This window comes from Daphnia pulicaria, chromosome 1 (genome assembly GCF_021234035.1).
Source record: "Daphnia pulicaria isolate SC F1-1A chromosome 1, SC_F0-13Bv2, whole genome shotgun sequence".
NCBI lineage: Eukaryota > Metazoa > Arthropoda > Branchiopoda > Diplostraca > Daphniidae > Daphnia > Daphnia pulicaria.
This window is the reverse complement of record NC_060913.1, coordinates 3479633-3493116: the sequence shown is the minus strand read 5'-3', so window position 1 is coordinate 3493116 and position 13484 is coordinate 3479633. Positions and strand designations below refer to the sequence as shown.

Sequence of the window (13484 nt, the reverse complement as noted above, 5' to 3'; positions counted from 1 at the left end):
TTGGATGTGACAGGAAAAGTAAGACAGGATCCATAATCCGATGCGAAAGAAGCTGAATGGGACTGTTTCAAGTAATTTTATTAATGTGCGAATTGTTATCAATGTCCCATGTTATAAATTTTTTAATTGTATATTTTTCTAGGTGTGGGGCGAAAAACAACCGCAACTTTAAATTTTGCCACAAATGTTTTAAATATGGTAAGTGAGGCTGAAAAATGGGGAGTGGAATTTGCGTGAAATACCTGCGCGCCTATCACAAAACACACCTAACCCAACTTAACCTAACCTTACCTAACGTAATTAGTTTAATTCTAATTATCTTTTTTTTTTTTTTTTTTTTTTTTAGAAACGGATGAAGACTCGTCAGAAAGTATATGTCCCTTTTCCTACTTTCAAAATGATGGAGGGGAAGAGGAAGAGGAGTTCGAAGAAAAATAAGTTGGCTCATATGATACAGAGAAAGAAGTTGAAGGAGAAGAAAATGAAAAAGAAGGAAAATTGGAAAACGAGGAAGCAGTCGCCGGTCCGAGTAAGCCGAAGAAAATTCTTAAAAAGGAGGCAAGGAGACGGACTTACGGACTTAGGAGGGGAAGAGAATGAGGCGTGAGGAGGAGAGAAAGGAGAGAAATAATGTAACTGACGACGATGTCAATTCTCTGGCTCGAACTTTCGATGAGCAATGTAGCTCTGGTAAGTTATTTAATAGTATTGTGATTTCAACTAAATTTTTTCTCATTCCATGTCTTTTTCTACAGATGACGAAGATTCATCAAAACATTCCAAGAAAAGTTTGAGATGAACTTAGAAAGAGAGAAGTTGTGATGTTTTGTTTGACGAAGATTCATCAAAACATTTCAAGACAAAGTTTGTGGTGAACTTAGAAAGAGAGAAGTAGAATGCGGCTTGAATCAATGTGTATTGGATACACCGGCGACCAGGACAGGATCCATCATCCGATGCGAAAGAAGCTGAATGGGACTGTTTCAAGTAATTTTATTAATGTGTCAATTGTTATCAATGTCCCATGTTATTATAAATTTTTCAATTGTATATTTTTCTAGGTGTGGGGCGAAAAACAACTGCAACTTTAAATTTTGCCACAAATGTTTTAAATGTGGTAAGTGAGGCTGAAAAATGGGGAGTCCCTAATTTGCGTGAAATACCTGCGCGCCTATCACAAAACACACCTAGCCTAACTTAACCTAACCTTACCTAACGTAATTAGTTTGATTCTAATTATCTTTTTTTTTTACGCTAACCCCCCCATGCACCAACTACATCATAGGCGAGTGTAGAAGGAGAGATGGAATCAATTTCGGATTCTTCCCTCTGTCCCATTTTTCTTTCTTCAATTTGTTTGTTCGTGGAGTCCCTCTCCCGATTCTGACTTGTAGAGTTTTATCGATCCAACATTAGGAGGTGTACACACTTGGTTACCAAAAAGTCTCCCTTTTCTCGTTGACGAGGATTCCTGGTAGGTACCCCTGTAAAACCCGGAGAACCGCAGGGCACATTTCTCAACTAGTAGGTGAAAAAGGGAGGGTTGAATATGAAGGGGGGGGGGAGTCTAGTAGGTAGACACCATCACGCACGCAAACATCCTACATTGTTTGTTTAATTTTCGAAAAGCCGATAAAAGTTCGACTCGTCGACTATGGAAACATCTTCAAATATCCCATATCACTTCTCCTTTTGATCTTTTCCCAATTATTTTTTACTTGAGCGACCGTGTGTGTGTGTGTGTGTGTGAGCGAGCAAGCGGGCGGGCGGAACAGTTTGGACTCATTGCATCCTCTTTGCTTTTCACAGCCACCCACCCACCCTCCACTACCTCCTTTCGCTTATTTTCGTGTAGTGTCATTCTTTTGTTTTTCCACCCTCATTAACTTCCGCCCTGATGCTGCGAGTGCGCTACACGCTGCAGTCAGATTCGTCGCTTGCGCTTGTAAGGTTGCTTGTAAGGTCGCTGCTCGTCTCTTTTCGTTTTTTGCATTCAACGCCAACAAGGATCTTCTTTCGTAAAGTAAGTGCTATGTCGATTAATCATCAGTTATTTTCGATTCTTGGGCAGTTATTTGTGATTCTTGCGCAGTTATTCTCGATTCCTGGGCAGATATTTTCGATTCTTGCAGTTCTACTTTTTCGACTAGTTCAGTTATCTTTTCTTCCAGCGTGGAAACCTTTGTTTCCAAATTAAGAATTTTGCATTCCAAATTTCCTTTAATTTCATCCTTTTGAAAAAATAAAAAAAATCAAGTGAGTAAATTCCCTGATAAACAAAAATTGTTAACGATTTCTCACATAATTTGTTTCAAGTAGTTGCACTTTTTCGTACAAAGAAAGACCAGCAGTTAACTTACGTGATGAGACGAAAACCAGCAGATAACATATGTTATAAAATAAATCCATCTTTTAAAATACTGTCCTGTATTTTTGACGAGTGCAATTTCACAAATAAATAGAGTAAACAACTATACTGTGCGTGCGCGTGTAACACAACGAACGAACCTTATGAAAGTGTTCCGAAGTTGCTACCGCTGGTTTGTCGTGTGTAGTATCCGTTCAAAATCCACCGCTATAATACTTATATTTAGCCTCACCACCTATCCAATCAGAAGTTTATTGCGTCAAATGTAACGGTACCCCCTTTTGTACCTAAGATTTCTTGTACAAAACGACATCGTCACAGTAGAAGGTGGTAGAAGTCACGGATGAGCTTTATAAGTTATAGCTAGCCTTGATGACATACCAAAACATGTGACATAGTATAGATTCTTCGTCTATGCGAGTTTTAAGGAATTTCCAACTTTCTATCAGTTGCCACTTGCCTATACTCGTAGTCAGGAAGTTTTGAACACGAGATTTGTGGTTGATCATTTTTCTTTTCTTCTCGTTACTAATCAATGTTATTTATTTTAGATGGCTAATGATGCGCCTGGATGCCTGGATGCCAATGATGATGCTCCTGAATTGGATGCGAAAAAAGAATGGGACTGCTTCAAGTAAGTTTATTAATCTTATTTATTTATTCTTTATTTTAATCTTAGTTTATTAATCATATTTTTCTAGATGTGGGGCCAAAAACGATGGAAATTTCAAATTTTGCCATAGGTGTTTAAGATGCGGTAAGTGCGCGCCTACCCTACCCTAACCTTTCCTAACCTAACCTTACCTAATTAGTTTAATTCTAATCATCTTTTTTTTTTTTTTTTTTTTTAGAAACCGATGTGGACTCTTCAGAAAGTATCTGCCCCGATTCTTTCTTCCAATTTGATTATTATGGAGGAGAAGATGAAGCGGAGATAGAAGTAGAAGAAGAAGAAGAGATCGAAGAAGAAGAAGAAGTTGTCCCGGTCGAGAACGAGGAAGCAGTCGCCGGTCCGAGTAAGCCGAAGGAAATTCTCAAAAAGGAGGCTAAACGCCGGACTTACAAGGAGAGGGAGAGAATGAGGCGTGAGGAGGAGAAAAAGAAAGTAACTGACGATGTCAATTCTCTGGCTAAAACTTTTGATGAGCAATGTAGCTCTGGTAAGCATAGTATGGTATGTGTGATTTAAACAAAATTTTTTATAATATCATGTCTTATGCTACAGATGAGGATGATTCGTCAGCAAATTTGAAGAAATAGTTCAAGCACAACTAGAATTCCCGTCCATTCTCTTTCTTGCTGGATGACGAGTCTGTCATACATGCCCACTGGAAAATAGCTAATGAGATTCTTATAGGCTAATTACTCGAAAAATTTGATTCAATGGATGTACTGTTCAACTTTGTAAACTTAGGGCTATTTTGTTTACAAGATCAATCTGATTAAGTAAATGTTTGATCGCTCAGCTTTCACGGCTTGATCGCGAAGGCTTTAAATACGGTCAAAGTGTCGGGACTTTCGAATGAGTAAACATTTAGGAAAGCAGCCTAATCATTCTGGCCAAAGAGGATAGACGAGGATGATCTACGAGGAGCAGACAGAGACTGATAGAGACTGACACAGAGAGTCAGAGACTCAGTGAGACAGAATTATAGGGAGGGGGTTCTCTCCTATATATGGAGCCGACGGGTGCTGTGTTGCCAGATGGCGTCATCACAAAGTTGACACACAACTAATGTTGACTTCCATTCTCTTTCTCGCTGGCTGATGAGTCGTCATACATGCCCACTGGATAATAGCGAATGAGAATTCCAGAAATGTGGTCCTTAAGTCCCATTTCCTTATTTTGTGGAACTCTATCTTTCCTAGAACGTTTCATATTTAAAGGCCGTCACTTTTTTTATCCTTCTCGAAATCTTCTAAAATTTTCGTGGACAATGTGGTCCTAAGGTGCCCTATCCCTTTTTTGTGGAATTCTATCTTTCCTAGCGTGTTTCATATTTAAAGGCCGTCACTTTTTTTTATCCTTCTCGAAATTTTATGAATTTTCGTGGATAAAATTTTCAAAAATAAATGTGCCCTTTAAGCTTCAACTATTTTGAAAGTTCAAATTACTCCACGTAATATTGTTAGAATCCTGAAACTAGGTTGAATATTTTTGAGTCTTAGTTTTCGTATTAATGATGTTTTCTAGTTTTAGGAAAGGGGAAGTTTAAGACGTATTTTTCCTTTTAGTACATAAAAAACTAAAATGTTTTGACATGGACTTCTAGTTGGACTTAACTTATTTTTACCAAAAGGATTATTTGCACATTGACCAAAGAAAATTACTAGATTTTCTGTTTTAACTTTAAATCACCTGTACTTTTTAGACGGGTTCTACACGTCACGCCGTGCATAGCCTAATCCACCGTGATAATGTAATCGTCTAGCCAACCGCAATATTCCAGAATTGATGTATATATTTAGAATGTGTTTTCAAATATTTGAAATGGTAAAGAAATTATTTTTAATGCTTATTTTCTGGCAGATATTGCGAAGGCTGCGTGTACCGATAACATCGCGAATGCTTACATACATTCTTTCTCGTCTGGTTGAAACCACTGCCGAAGAGGGTGAAGACATTCAATGTTATGTGAGTGAGCTGGTGTTAACACTCGAGGCATCCGTCGAGTCTTTAGAAACGGATTTCCGACCGATGGATGTTGGGCGTGACATTTTCATATCGACTCCTAATCTTAACAATAAAGAATGTGGTAGTCCATTCCTGGAAAGAGTGTCGGGCGCTAATCTGAAACGTCAACATGCTTTTTACGGAAGAACCCATCTCAGTGCTGGAAACACATATTACTAAACAAAACGTGTTATTAATTGCAGAGAGGATTTGTCAAACTCTCCAGGCCTCTCAACACCTTTTCCGAGCGATCAACCACGTAAATCTTTTCATGAAGGTGATTCTGATCCTGGCAATTCATCGCCGGCTTGTACATCCCGTCAACTTGTAACTTACCCTCCATCGTCATCAAGGACTAAGTTACCATCAAGATCTCCTTTGGCGTCTGTCGAAACTTCGTTAGGTAAAAACAAGAGGCTAAAGGCAACACCAATGAGTGTAAATAAGGTTGTGAAGAAAGTGAAATTTTCTGTTTTTGAAGATACTGCTACATCTGCGAGCCACCACGTTAAACCACGTTAACTGAACGTTATCCTTTTGGCTATACAAATTATACGTGAGCTAGACGTCCCATTCGAAGCATCTGAGCTCCCCAATGATCTTCATGAACTTTTGTTTAATCCGGCTGAAGAACTGTGGTTGTATTACGTATGAACAATGGTATGACTGCAATTTTCAAAATGAATTGTGTTTTATTCTGTTCCTCTTGGCAAAACCTAGGCGACGAATAAGGGAATCAAACATATTTTCATTACGCCTATCAGGAGGTCCGTCGTTGTTATCATCGGATAAATCCCCCATTTCGTTTTCATCCTGGTTACTGGTTACGATCAAGCGCAAACGAATGAAAGGCGAAAAATGAATCCGAAATGAATGGCGACAAATGAATGTGAGTATGGGAATGAAAGGGGAAAGACGACTGGCGGTAAAAAGGAGATGGGAATGATCGATGGCAAACAAGATAGTCAGTGCGGGCAGGAGGTGACAAACAAACAGCGAAGTTGAGGATTTTGCAGAACTTTAGGTATTTTGACCATCCCTAGAAGGTGGATTAAGTCGAACGACCTGCTAAGGTTCGGCATTCATAGTAAAGCACTGATATTGTTGGGATCGGGCTTCAGAGATCCCTGGCCAATGACATGACCCAGCCATGAGTGCGTCAAAATTCGGCTTAAGCTTTGCTTATCCGGCGTTGTCTGTTATAAGAAATTGTTCATTCATATGTTCCGCATAATTGACAATTTGTCACATACTGTGAGACGCCGTCCAAGTGTTATTTACCTTTTTTGTAGCTGTGAAAAATGGAAGAAATACGGATATTGACAGGGGTTTTTGCGCAGCCTGCATTCAGGAACATTTTTTAAACATCGATTATGACGAGGAAGAAAGTTTAGTGATTTTCAACAGATGTCTGAAATGTCTAAGTCCTCGAAGTCGATCGTCAGTATTGAGATGGTTGTTTGTGCAAATGAGAGAAAGAAGAAGGCATCGGAGGGAAGCATTATGTGAATTGCTGCCATGGTACTTAGGTATGCAGACGTTCAATTTGCAGAGGACTTTCGTATGAATCGACAGAGATTTCGGGTATAATTTTTCAATTAGTAATTTTAGACTGACAGTATTTCATTGCTATTTCTTGATATATAGGAACTGTATGACTTGATAGGGCAGCATCTTGAGGAGCAATTTTACTGTGGAAGAGAACCTATTTTGCATAAACTGCTGTTAGCGATTTGGTCTCTAAGCACTCCAGAAACATTCCGTGAGATTGCCCATCGTTTCGGATACCGTTGTAGAGGTATACAATCTTGTAACTTTCTTACATACATAAGTCATGAAAGTAAAATTTTCTTTTTATCACATGTAAACATATTTTTTACATGTAACCAATTTGTTATATTCTTTAAATTTTGTTATACACAGGAAGTGCCCATCATGTTTTGAGAAAAGTCTGTCGTGTAATTGTGGAACACAGTGAACTATTCGTCACATGGCCAGCCAGAAATGAATATGCAAATATTTCTGCGCAGTTTAGGTTCCCTTTTGCTCTTGGTAATTACCAACTTTGTGTATTTACAGTCTTAAATGAGCTTCAGTTAAGTTCCAAAATTGTAAAAAAATATAGGTGCAATAGACGCGACGTATATAAGATTAGCTAATAATCCCCAAGAAGAAGGTACTGTACAAGCTACATTAATAGAAAGGGATTCCCTGGAGTTTCCCTTCAAGTGGTATGTGACGCTAATCGACGGATACTGGATGCCAGCACTGGCTGGCCATCGTCAATGCAAGACTCTAGAATATTCAGGAAAAGTTTTATCGGGCGACATGTTGACATGCTGCTTGCCGACACAGACTACATTCTGTTGGCTGATGGAGGTTACACGTTGCTGCCGCGTGTTATGATTCCTTATCGACTAGACCATCCACTGGAACAGGTATATTAAAAAAGCAATCTGAATTTTTCTCAAAATAATTTTTTTGTTAATTTCGATCAAGTTTGAGGTGGTGTACAACTATATGCAGCGACGTAGCCGCCAAGTAGTTGAGCGATGCTTTGCTCTTCTCAAGTCGAAACTTAGGAGACTTAAAGTTATCGATGTGCACAATTTAGAGTACCTGTCGGATATAATAATTGCCTGCTGCTGTTTACACAACTTTGTACTTGATGAACCATTTTTCGAGCCAGTAAACATGACCGAATTTCTAAGGGACCACCCACTGGAGGATGAAGATATAGAAGATGATGATCATAGAGGTTTTGAATTGGAAAATGAAGCTGAAATTAGAAGAGATGAACTTGCAGGTTATTTCGTGCCTGTCTGAATAAATTAACAAAGAGTGTATTTGACTTCTTACGATATATCACAATGCCAAATGAAAGAAATGAAGTAAATTAATTGATGGTCTTATTGAAAAGGGTGACAGAAAAGGTTTGTACTGCAGGATTTCCTCTACTTTGATTTCTGATGGCAGCATGACATGGAATTAAATAAAAATTATTCATATTGAAAAATAAAGCAGGTTTCTGTTGAGTCAAGTGCTGAACAAGGGCAGCGGAAAGTAGGCGCAAGGCTTCGGTTGAGGACTTTTGAAGCTCAGTTCTCTTTGAACTTTGTTCAGCAATTGTCTTCATATGTTCGGCAACAGCATCATCCCTTATCTTTTGTTCTTCATACCTATTTCTTCTTTCTTCAGCTTCTTCCTTCTCCCTCTTAATAAGTTCTTTCAAAAAATCAGCATTTTTCTTTGGAACCTGCGTCTTCCGTCTCTTTGAGTTCGATAACCCGCACTCGTCTTCTTCCTGCATTAAATGAATGATTTGATTATAAATAATTAAGTAAAAGACGAAATATAAATGAAATTTGAAAGTGTAAGTTTACATCTAAATCAGAGGTTGGATAATCAGCCTCTTCTTTTCGTTTGGTCCCAGTTTCCCGGACGAAAGCACTGCTGTTTTCAGCTTTGTTTCCTTCAATCCGTTGCAAAGTAGCATGATGTACCCATGGGTCGAGGTTTTTCCCCTTGAAGTCCAAACGAGAGCGGTATTGCCCTTGAAGTTTACTGAATTTGTCCATACATTGAGCTGCAGAAAACGAAAAACCGTCGTCGGCCAATTGTTCCGCAATGTAAAATATTTCGAACATGTAAAAAAAAAGAAAAACAATAATTTTTGAGTTGTTTATACCGCAGTCCACAAGGCCATCCTTTTGTGAGGTTTCGACAGTTCCGGTTTTTTTTAAATCCTCGTAAACTTCCAACATTTTCTTCGTAGCTGGTTCTGTCCATCTGTTTCTTGTCTTCGTCTTGCCCTTCAGCGACTCTGAAAATAGAAACAATATTGAAAGCACTTCAGTTTCATTTTGAAACATTTCGTTGGTCTTACCGCTGCTGTTTGATGTAGAAGGACCACTTTCATTCACATGGGTTTTGTCAGTATCGCTATCTAAATAATTTACTATTCCTTCTGGGGCATCTATGTCGACGATTGGGCGATGATCGCCACGACTTTCCCCTCGGAAAAGAACAATTGGTCCAGCAGAGGCATATGACTACGCGAAAGAAATAAACACCTGAAGTTATAACATTTAAAATTTTTGATTTTTGACATATAATTTAGCCTACCTTATTTTGTTGTGGTTGCTTGAGCTGCACGTTGGGGTTTGTTACTCTAATTTGCGTTAGTCGAATGTTGGGCGTTTGTCCTAACCTCTGAAAAAATGTTCTATTCTTAGTACCGAAACACATAAATATGTTATATTAAGGAAATTGTCCATACCAATGTGTTCCCTGGTGTAACAACACGCACTAGCTTTACAGGTTTGTAATTATTTAGAAGAAGTGTTGAGTTAATGTTGGGGTTAGTAGTAGAGTTACGAATGGCTTGGTCATTCATCAACTGCCATGATGAGTTTCTTGGAATTGGACCCACTGGACGCACCTGTTGACATAATAAAGCAATGATTATGCAAAAAAACAGGGTATTACATTAATAGCCACCTGGTTTGTAATGGGAAATCGGAAACGAATCGATGATGCATTTGAAACGACGACTGTTCTTTCAAATCCTCTAGCAACTGCAAAGATATTCATTAGATTTGCACATTTTATCAATTACTTTAGACACCTACGGTTTCCAACATCCGTCGAGTTGCTGTCTACATTAATTTGATGCCCAGTTTCGTTACTTTTACTTGAACTGCAATTTTTAGACATTTTGGTCGACAATGGAGATCACATGTGAAATTTAACTGCTTGGGTTGTCTGCTATTGCAAATAACGCGGAACACAATCAAAATAGCAGAAGACACAATTTCGTAAAACAGGCAACGGCGCATAAGAAAAGCTTAAGCCGAAATTTGACGCTCTCCATGGTAGCTACTGTAGGAAAATTTGCACTTCTTGAGTTGAAGCTTGAGATTGTGGAGACAACAGCGCAAAAATACCAGGTGAAGATTGGCTTGAAGCTTTTCTGGTTTTTCGAAGGGAACCAGAAAGGCGTCATGATATAAATGAAGACACCAAGATCTCCAAATAATTCGGACATGGTTGAATGATAAATTTGCAGGCCGACTTAAACCGGAACGGCAAACAGAGATTCTGGTAGCGACCTCTCGGTGTTTCTATGGTGCACAGGTAGGACGCTGCATGGGATAACGGAATTTGATAAAAACCTGATGAAGCGTCAAGGCTACAGAAATATCTTACCGAGATTTCTAAATAATTGTGCTATATTGTTGGCATTTAGAAATGCTGACGTTGGACGGCCTTATTGAACTTGAAAGGGTCTCAGCAAACAACCATAATCCGACTGACCCACTCGTTCGGCTCCTTGACAGGAGTGATGTTTCCGTTCGCTACTATTTCGTCCAGTTTCTTGTACACCTTATCTTCCAATCGGAACGAATCGGCGATTGGCTGCACATACAACTTGTCATCATTATTAGCTGCAGATGCTAAACAGATGTCATGTTCAACCGGAAGTTTACCCAATCCCGTGAAGACATCCATGAACTCCATTACAATTGGCGGAAGTCAAGGGGCAATGTTCGACGGCACCAAATGTGCGACGCTAGGGTTTTTAGAGTTTAGTTTATGAATACAGATTTGCCACAAGAATTCTTGAGTTTGTTTTATTGTCGACAAGACAGAGAATATAACTTTCACTAAGGTGCCAGCAAGGCGAGATAAAATTCACGGTGTCGCGATAGACAAAAGGGAAACCAAGAAAAGTATAGGGGAATACGGGCCAGAGTTATTAGGTAAGTATTAGAAGGGCAAAATAAGGGCGGATGGTGGGGATCATTAAGACGAAGCCCCAGCTGACTCGGCGGTAAGAATGGGGCTTTCCGTCACATTGCCGGCCCTGTTTTCAGAGGTGAAAAAATCTTCTATTCGTTGGATTTGGTGAGATCACTGCTTACCGTGGTCAAAGGAGGGGCTTCAATAAAGCTTCAACCCCCTTCATAACGGTGAAGAACACCTCTGGAGTTATAACTCGCTCATTTTAAGCAATTCGTGTGGCGAGCTTGGCGGATTTGATCATCCGTTCCCATGATCCACTGAAATGAAGGAAAGCGGGAGGGCTGAAACGCCATAAAATATTTTGGTCAGCCATTCCTTTGGCTAACGCTTCCGGATTTCATTAAGCGATAAAATCGTGGATCTCCTGTTCTCCGGCAACCAGGTTAGTTCCGTTGTCGCTCTTGCAGACAAGGGGTACACTACGACGGTCCGTGAACCGAGAGAAAGCCATCATAAAGGACTCGAGGTCCATAAAATCCGAAATTTAAAGGTGGACGGGTCGACAATCCAAACACGTAAACATAGCTACGTATCGCTTCAGTGTCCATCGAAGCATAGAGACATGCAACGAGCCGAAGTAGTCGATTCCAACATGGGTTCCTGCCACTGGGGAGTTTTGATCCTGCTGGCCGGAAACGGACCCATGAGCGGACACACCGGTTGGCTTCAGGGGCGTCGCTTTAACTTGAAGCAGGGATGAATCACTTTCTTGATAGTGGCTCGCGGCTGCAGAAAATGACAAGTGGCCCGGAGATTATGCAACAAACGCTTTGTTTTTGCATGAGTAAGACTAGTGTGGAGGTCGAGGATATTGCAGCCAGCTGGCTGTCAGAAGACAAGACGGTGTGGTGTTTGGTTTCTTCCGGGAGAGAAGCATACTGAATCCGACCGCCAATCCAAATAATTCCGGATGCGTCTATAAAAGCGGCGAATGTGGGGGCTTATCAAGTGAGCTATCCGACGAATCAGGATTGCTCGGATTCAACCAGTCTTTCATTTAACGGTTTTCAAGCAGAATCCAAGTGCACTCGTTCAGCAGGGTGATGTGGGGACATCTCGTGGAAAAATTTGATATTGGAAAAGTGGACGTTTATGGTTTTTGATCGTAAACCATTCATCGGAAAATTAAAAGAAATAGAATTGTGTCTATGTTGTGAATCAGTGTTGAGCTGTTTGATTTCAAAATTAAACACTAACCCATGCCACCTGAAGACATGGTAGACGTGAGGTTCGTTTAACGAGTTAGAAGCGGGATCTACGTGGTCTCACTGTCTTCCCATTGCTATTTTAGAGTTACGTCCCCCGCTCTCTTTCTACTTCAATGAATAAATTAATACCTATTTCAAACATCGAAAGTATATAATTGTATCAGTAACAGTGTGACTTTTTCAAGGCTGTAGGACTGGTTGACAATTAAGATCAACTTCCAACCATGGTAATGAAATAGAATATAGAGGCAATGAAAATAGCTTACGATTTACGAAGGGCCAAAAGCGGCTCGGAACGTTTAATACTAACATAACAGGAAAATATATTTAAAATATTTTATTCCAATAATAATAGAGCAAAATAAATTACCAAACGAGACCGCCTTCCGAAAAGTTCCTGGGATATCAAGGAAAGTTAACGTGGTTATCCGTTCCGAAGATGGCCGTTTATGTGCCCATTAAAATTCTCATTTTGAAAATGGTCGTAAAACGACGTCGCATAAATAAATTTACCTTTCATTGGACAGCCCATAAGCCTGGTTTTCAACAACAAAACAAACAAAAAATGCAGCGGACATATCTCGGGATCCATCGTCGGCGGGATTAAGCTCGTCGGTAATGTGACGCCATTGAGTCGCTGTGCTTTTGTCCAAAATTTCCGTTGCCGAGAACCTCGCCTTGCAGTTCCAACCACGGAAACGAAAGTTGGCGAAGAGGAGCAACTCTTGACTTTTCGATAATCAGAGTGAGGCAAAAATGAGATTCACCGTATTAAGCGCGAATAAATACGCATGCGGCGAATCATAATTCCAAGGCGTCGGTGAAGACATGCAGCTGATAGTCCGATGACTGGGTCGATCGACGGAAGCATCGAGGAATCTGAGAATCAGAGTTGAGATCTGGGGATGGTCGGTGACCTACCACTTCAAAATATCGAGAAGTGTCGGTGGGAGCGGGTAGTCCCATTTGACTCCAGATCGCCAGATATCTTGCATTCAAATTTTGGCCACCACAACGATTGAAACGAGAAAACTCAACAGATCGACGCGATTTCTTACAGGACTTGTCTTTTTGTTTTGACATTGAGTCGGGTGGTTGAATTGAAAATGAACGAGTCGTACTGGCAATCCCAAAGAACGCCTAGACTGCGTTCGATGGGCAATGGGTCGGTGGTAATGTCCAGCGCTCTTGCCCGATTGGACTTCTAGACGGAAGCCAACACGGGTCAGGACGATGGCATCTATTGCACCATATTAAAGCCACCGTTTTTTAGAAGATCGTTCAATACCCGACGTTGGGTGATGTTTTCGTCTTCAGTTTCTGCTGAGTCAAGATTGTCCACGTACATGTTCTTCATTACTCTCTCCGCATCTCCTAGGTATTGGGGTCTGAAATCTTCTGCAGTCCATCGTAGAGCATAAATGCAGCT

General features: G+C 40.2%; 2 protein-coding genes across 2 annotated transcripts; one reads left to right on the top strand and one right to left on the bottom strand.

Moving 5' to 3' along the window:
* The first annotated feature begins 6373 nt into the window (after window positions 1-6373).
* On the top strand, window positions 6374-7668 carry LOC124333003. Its single transcript, XM_046788972.1, has 5 exons — window positions 6374-6626; window positions 6690-6840; window positions 6966-7094; window positions 7168-7480; window positions 7542-7668. Exons 1-4 carry the CDS (start codon window positions 6561-6563, stop codon window positions 7446-7448), a joined length of 627 nt encoding a protein of 208 aa, XP_046644928.1. The 5' UTR covers window positions 6374-6560; the 3' UTR covers window positions 7449-7480; window positions 7542-7668.
* Window positions 7669-7932: 264 nt separating this feature from the next.
* LOC124331439 lies at window positions 7933-9872 on the bottom strand. Its single transcript, XM_046788844.1, has 7 exons — window positions 9674-9872; window positions 9543-9619; window positions 9322-9483; window positions 9168-9254; window positions 8929-9094; window positions 8426-8865; window positions 7933-8346 (listed from the first exon to the last, which is right to left on the bottom strand). The coding sequence occupies exons 1-7, from the start codon at window positions 9756-9758 to the stop codon at window positions 7939-7941; spliced, it is 1425 nt and encodes a 474-aa protein (XP_046644800.1). The 5' UTR covers window positions 9759-9872; the 3' UTR covers window positions 7933-7938.
* Window positions 9873-13484: the final 3612 nt, after the last annotated feature.

Bases quoted from the DNA above. Each gene is read 5' to 3' on its own strand.
- LOC124333003 (XM_046788972.1), top strand. From the start codon at position 6,561: ATGGTACTTAGGTATGCAGACGTTCAATTTGCAGAGGACTTTCGTATG. The intron at 6,841-6,965 runs GTATACAATCTT...TGTTATACACAG, and splicing joins TTTCGGATACCGTTGTAGAG to GAAGTGCCCATCATGTTTTG. The intron at 7,095-7,167 runs GTAATTACCAAC...AAAAAAATATAG, and splicing joins TAGGTTCCCTTTTGCTCTTG to GTGCAATAGACGCGACGTAT.
- LOC124331439 (XM_046788844.1), bottom strand. From the start codon at position 9,758: ATGTCTAAAAATTGCAGTTCAAGTAAAAGTAACGAAACTGGGCATCAA. The intron at 9,484-9,542 runs GTGGCTATTAAT...TTATGTCAACAG, and splicing joins GATTTCCCATTACAAACCAG to GTGCGTCCAGTGGGTCCAAT. The intron at 9,095-9,167 runs GTAGGCTAAATT...TCTTTCGCGTAG, and splicing joins AGCAACCACAACAAAATAAG to TCATATGCCTCTGCTGGACC.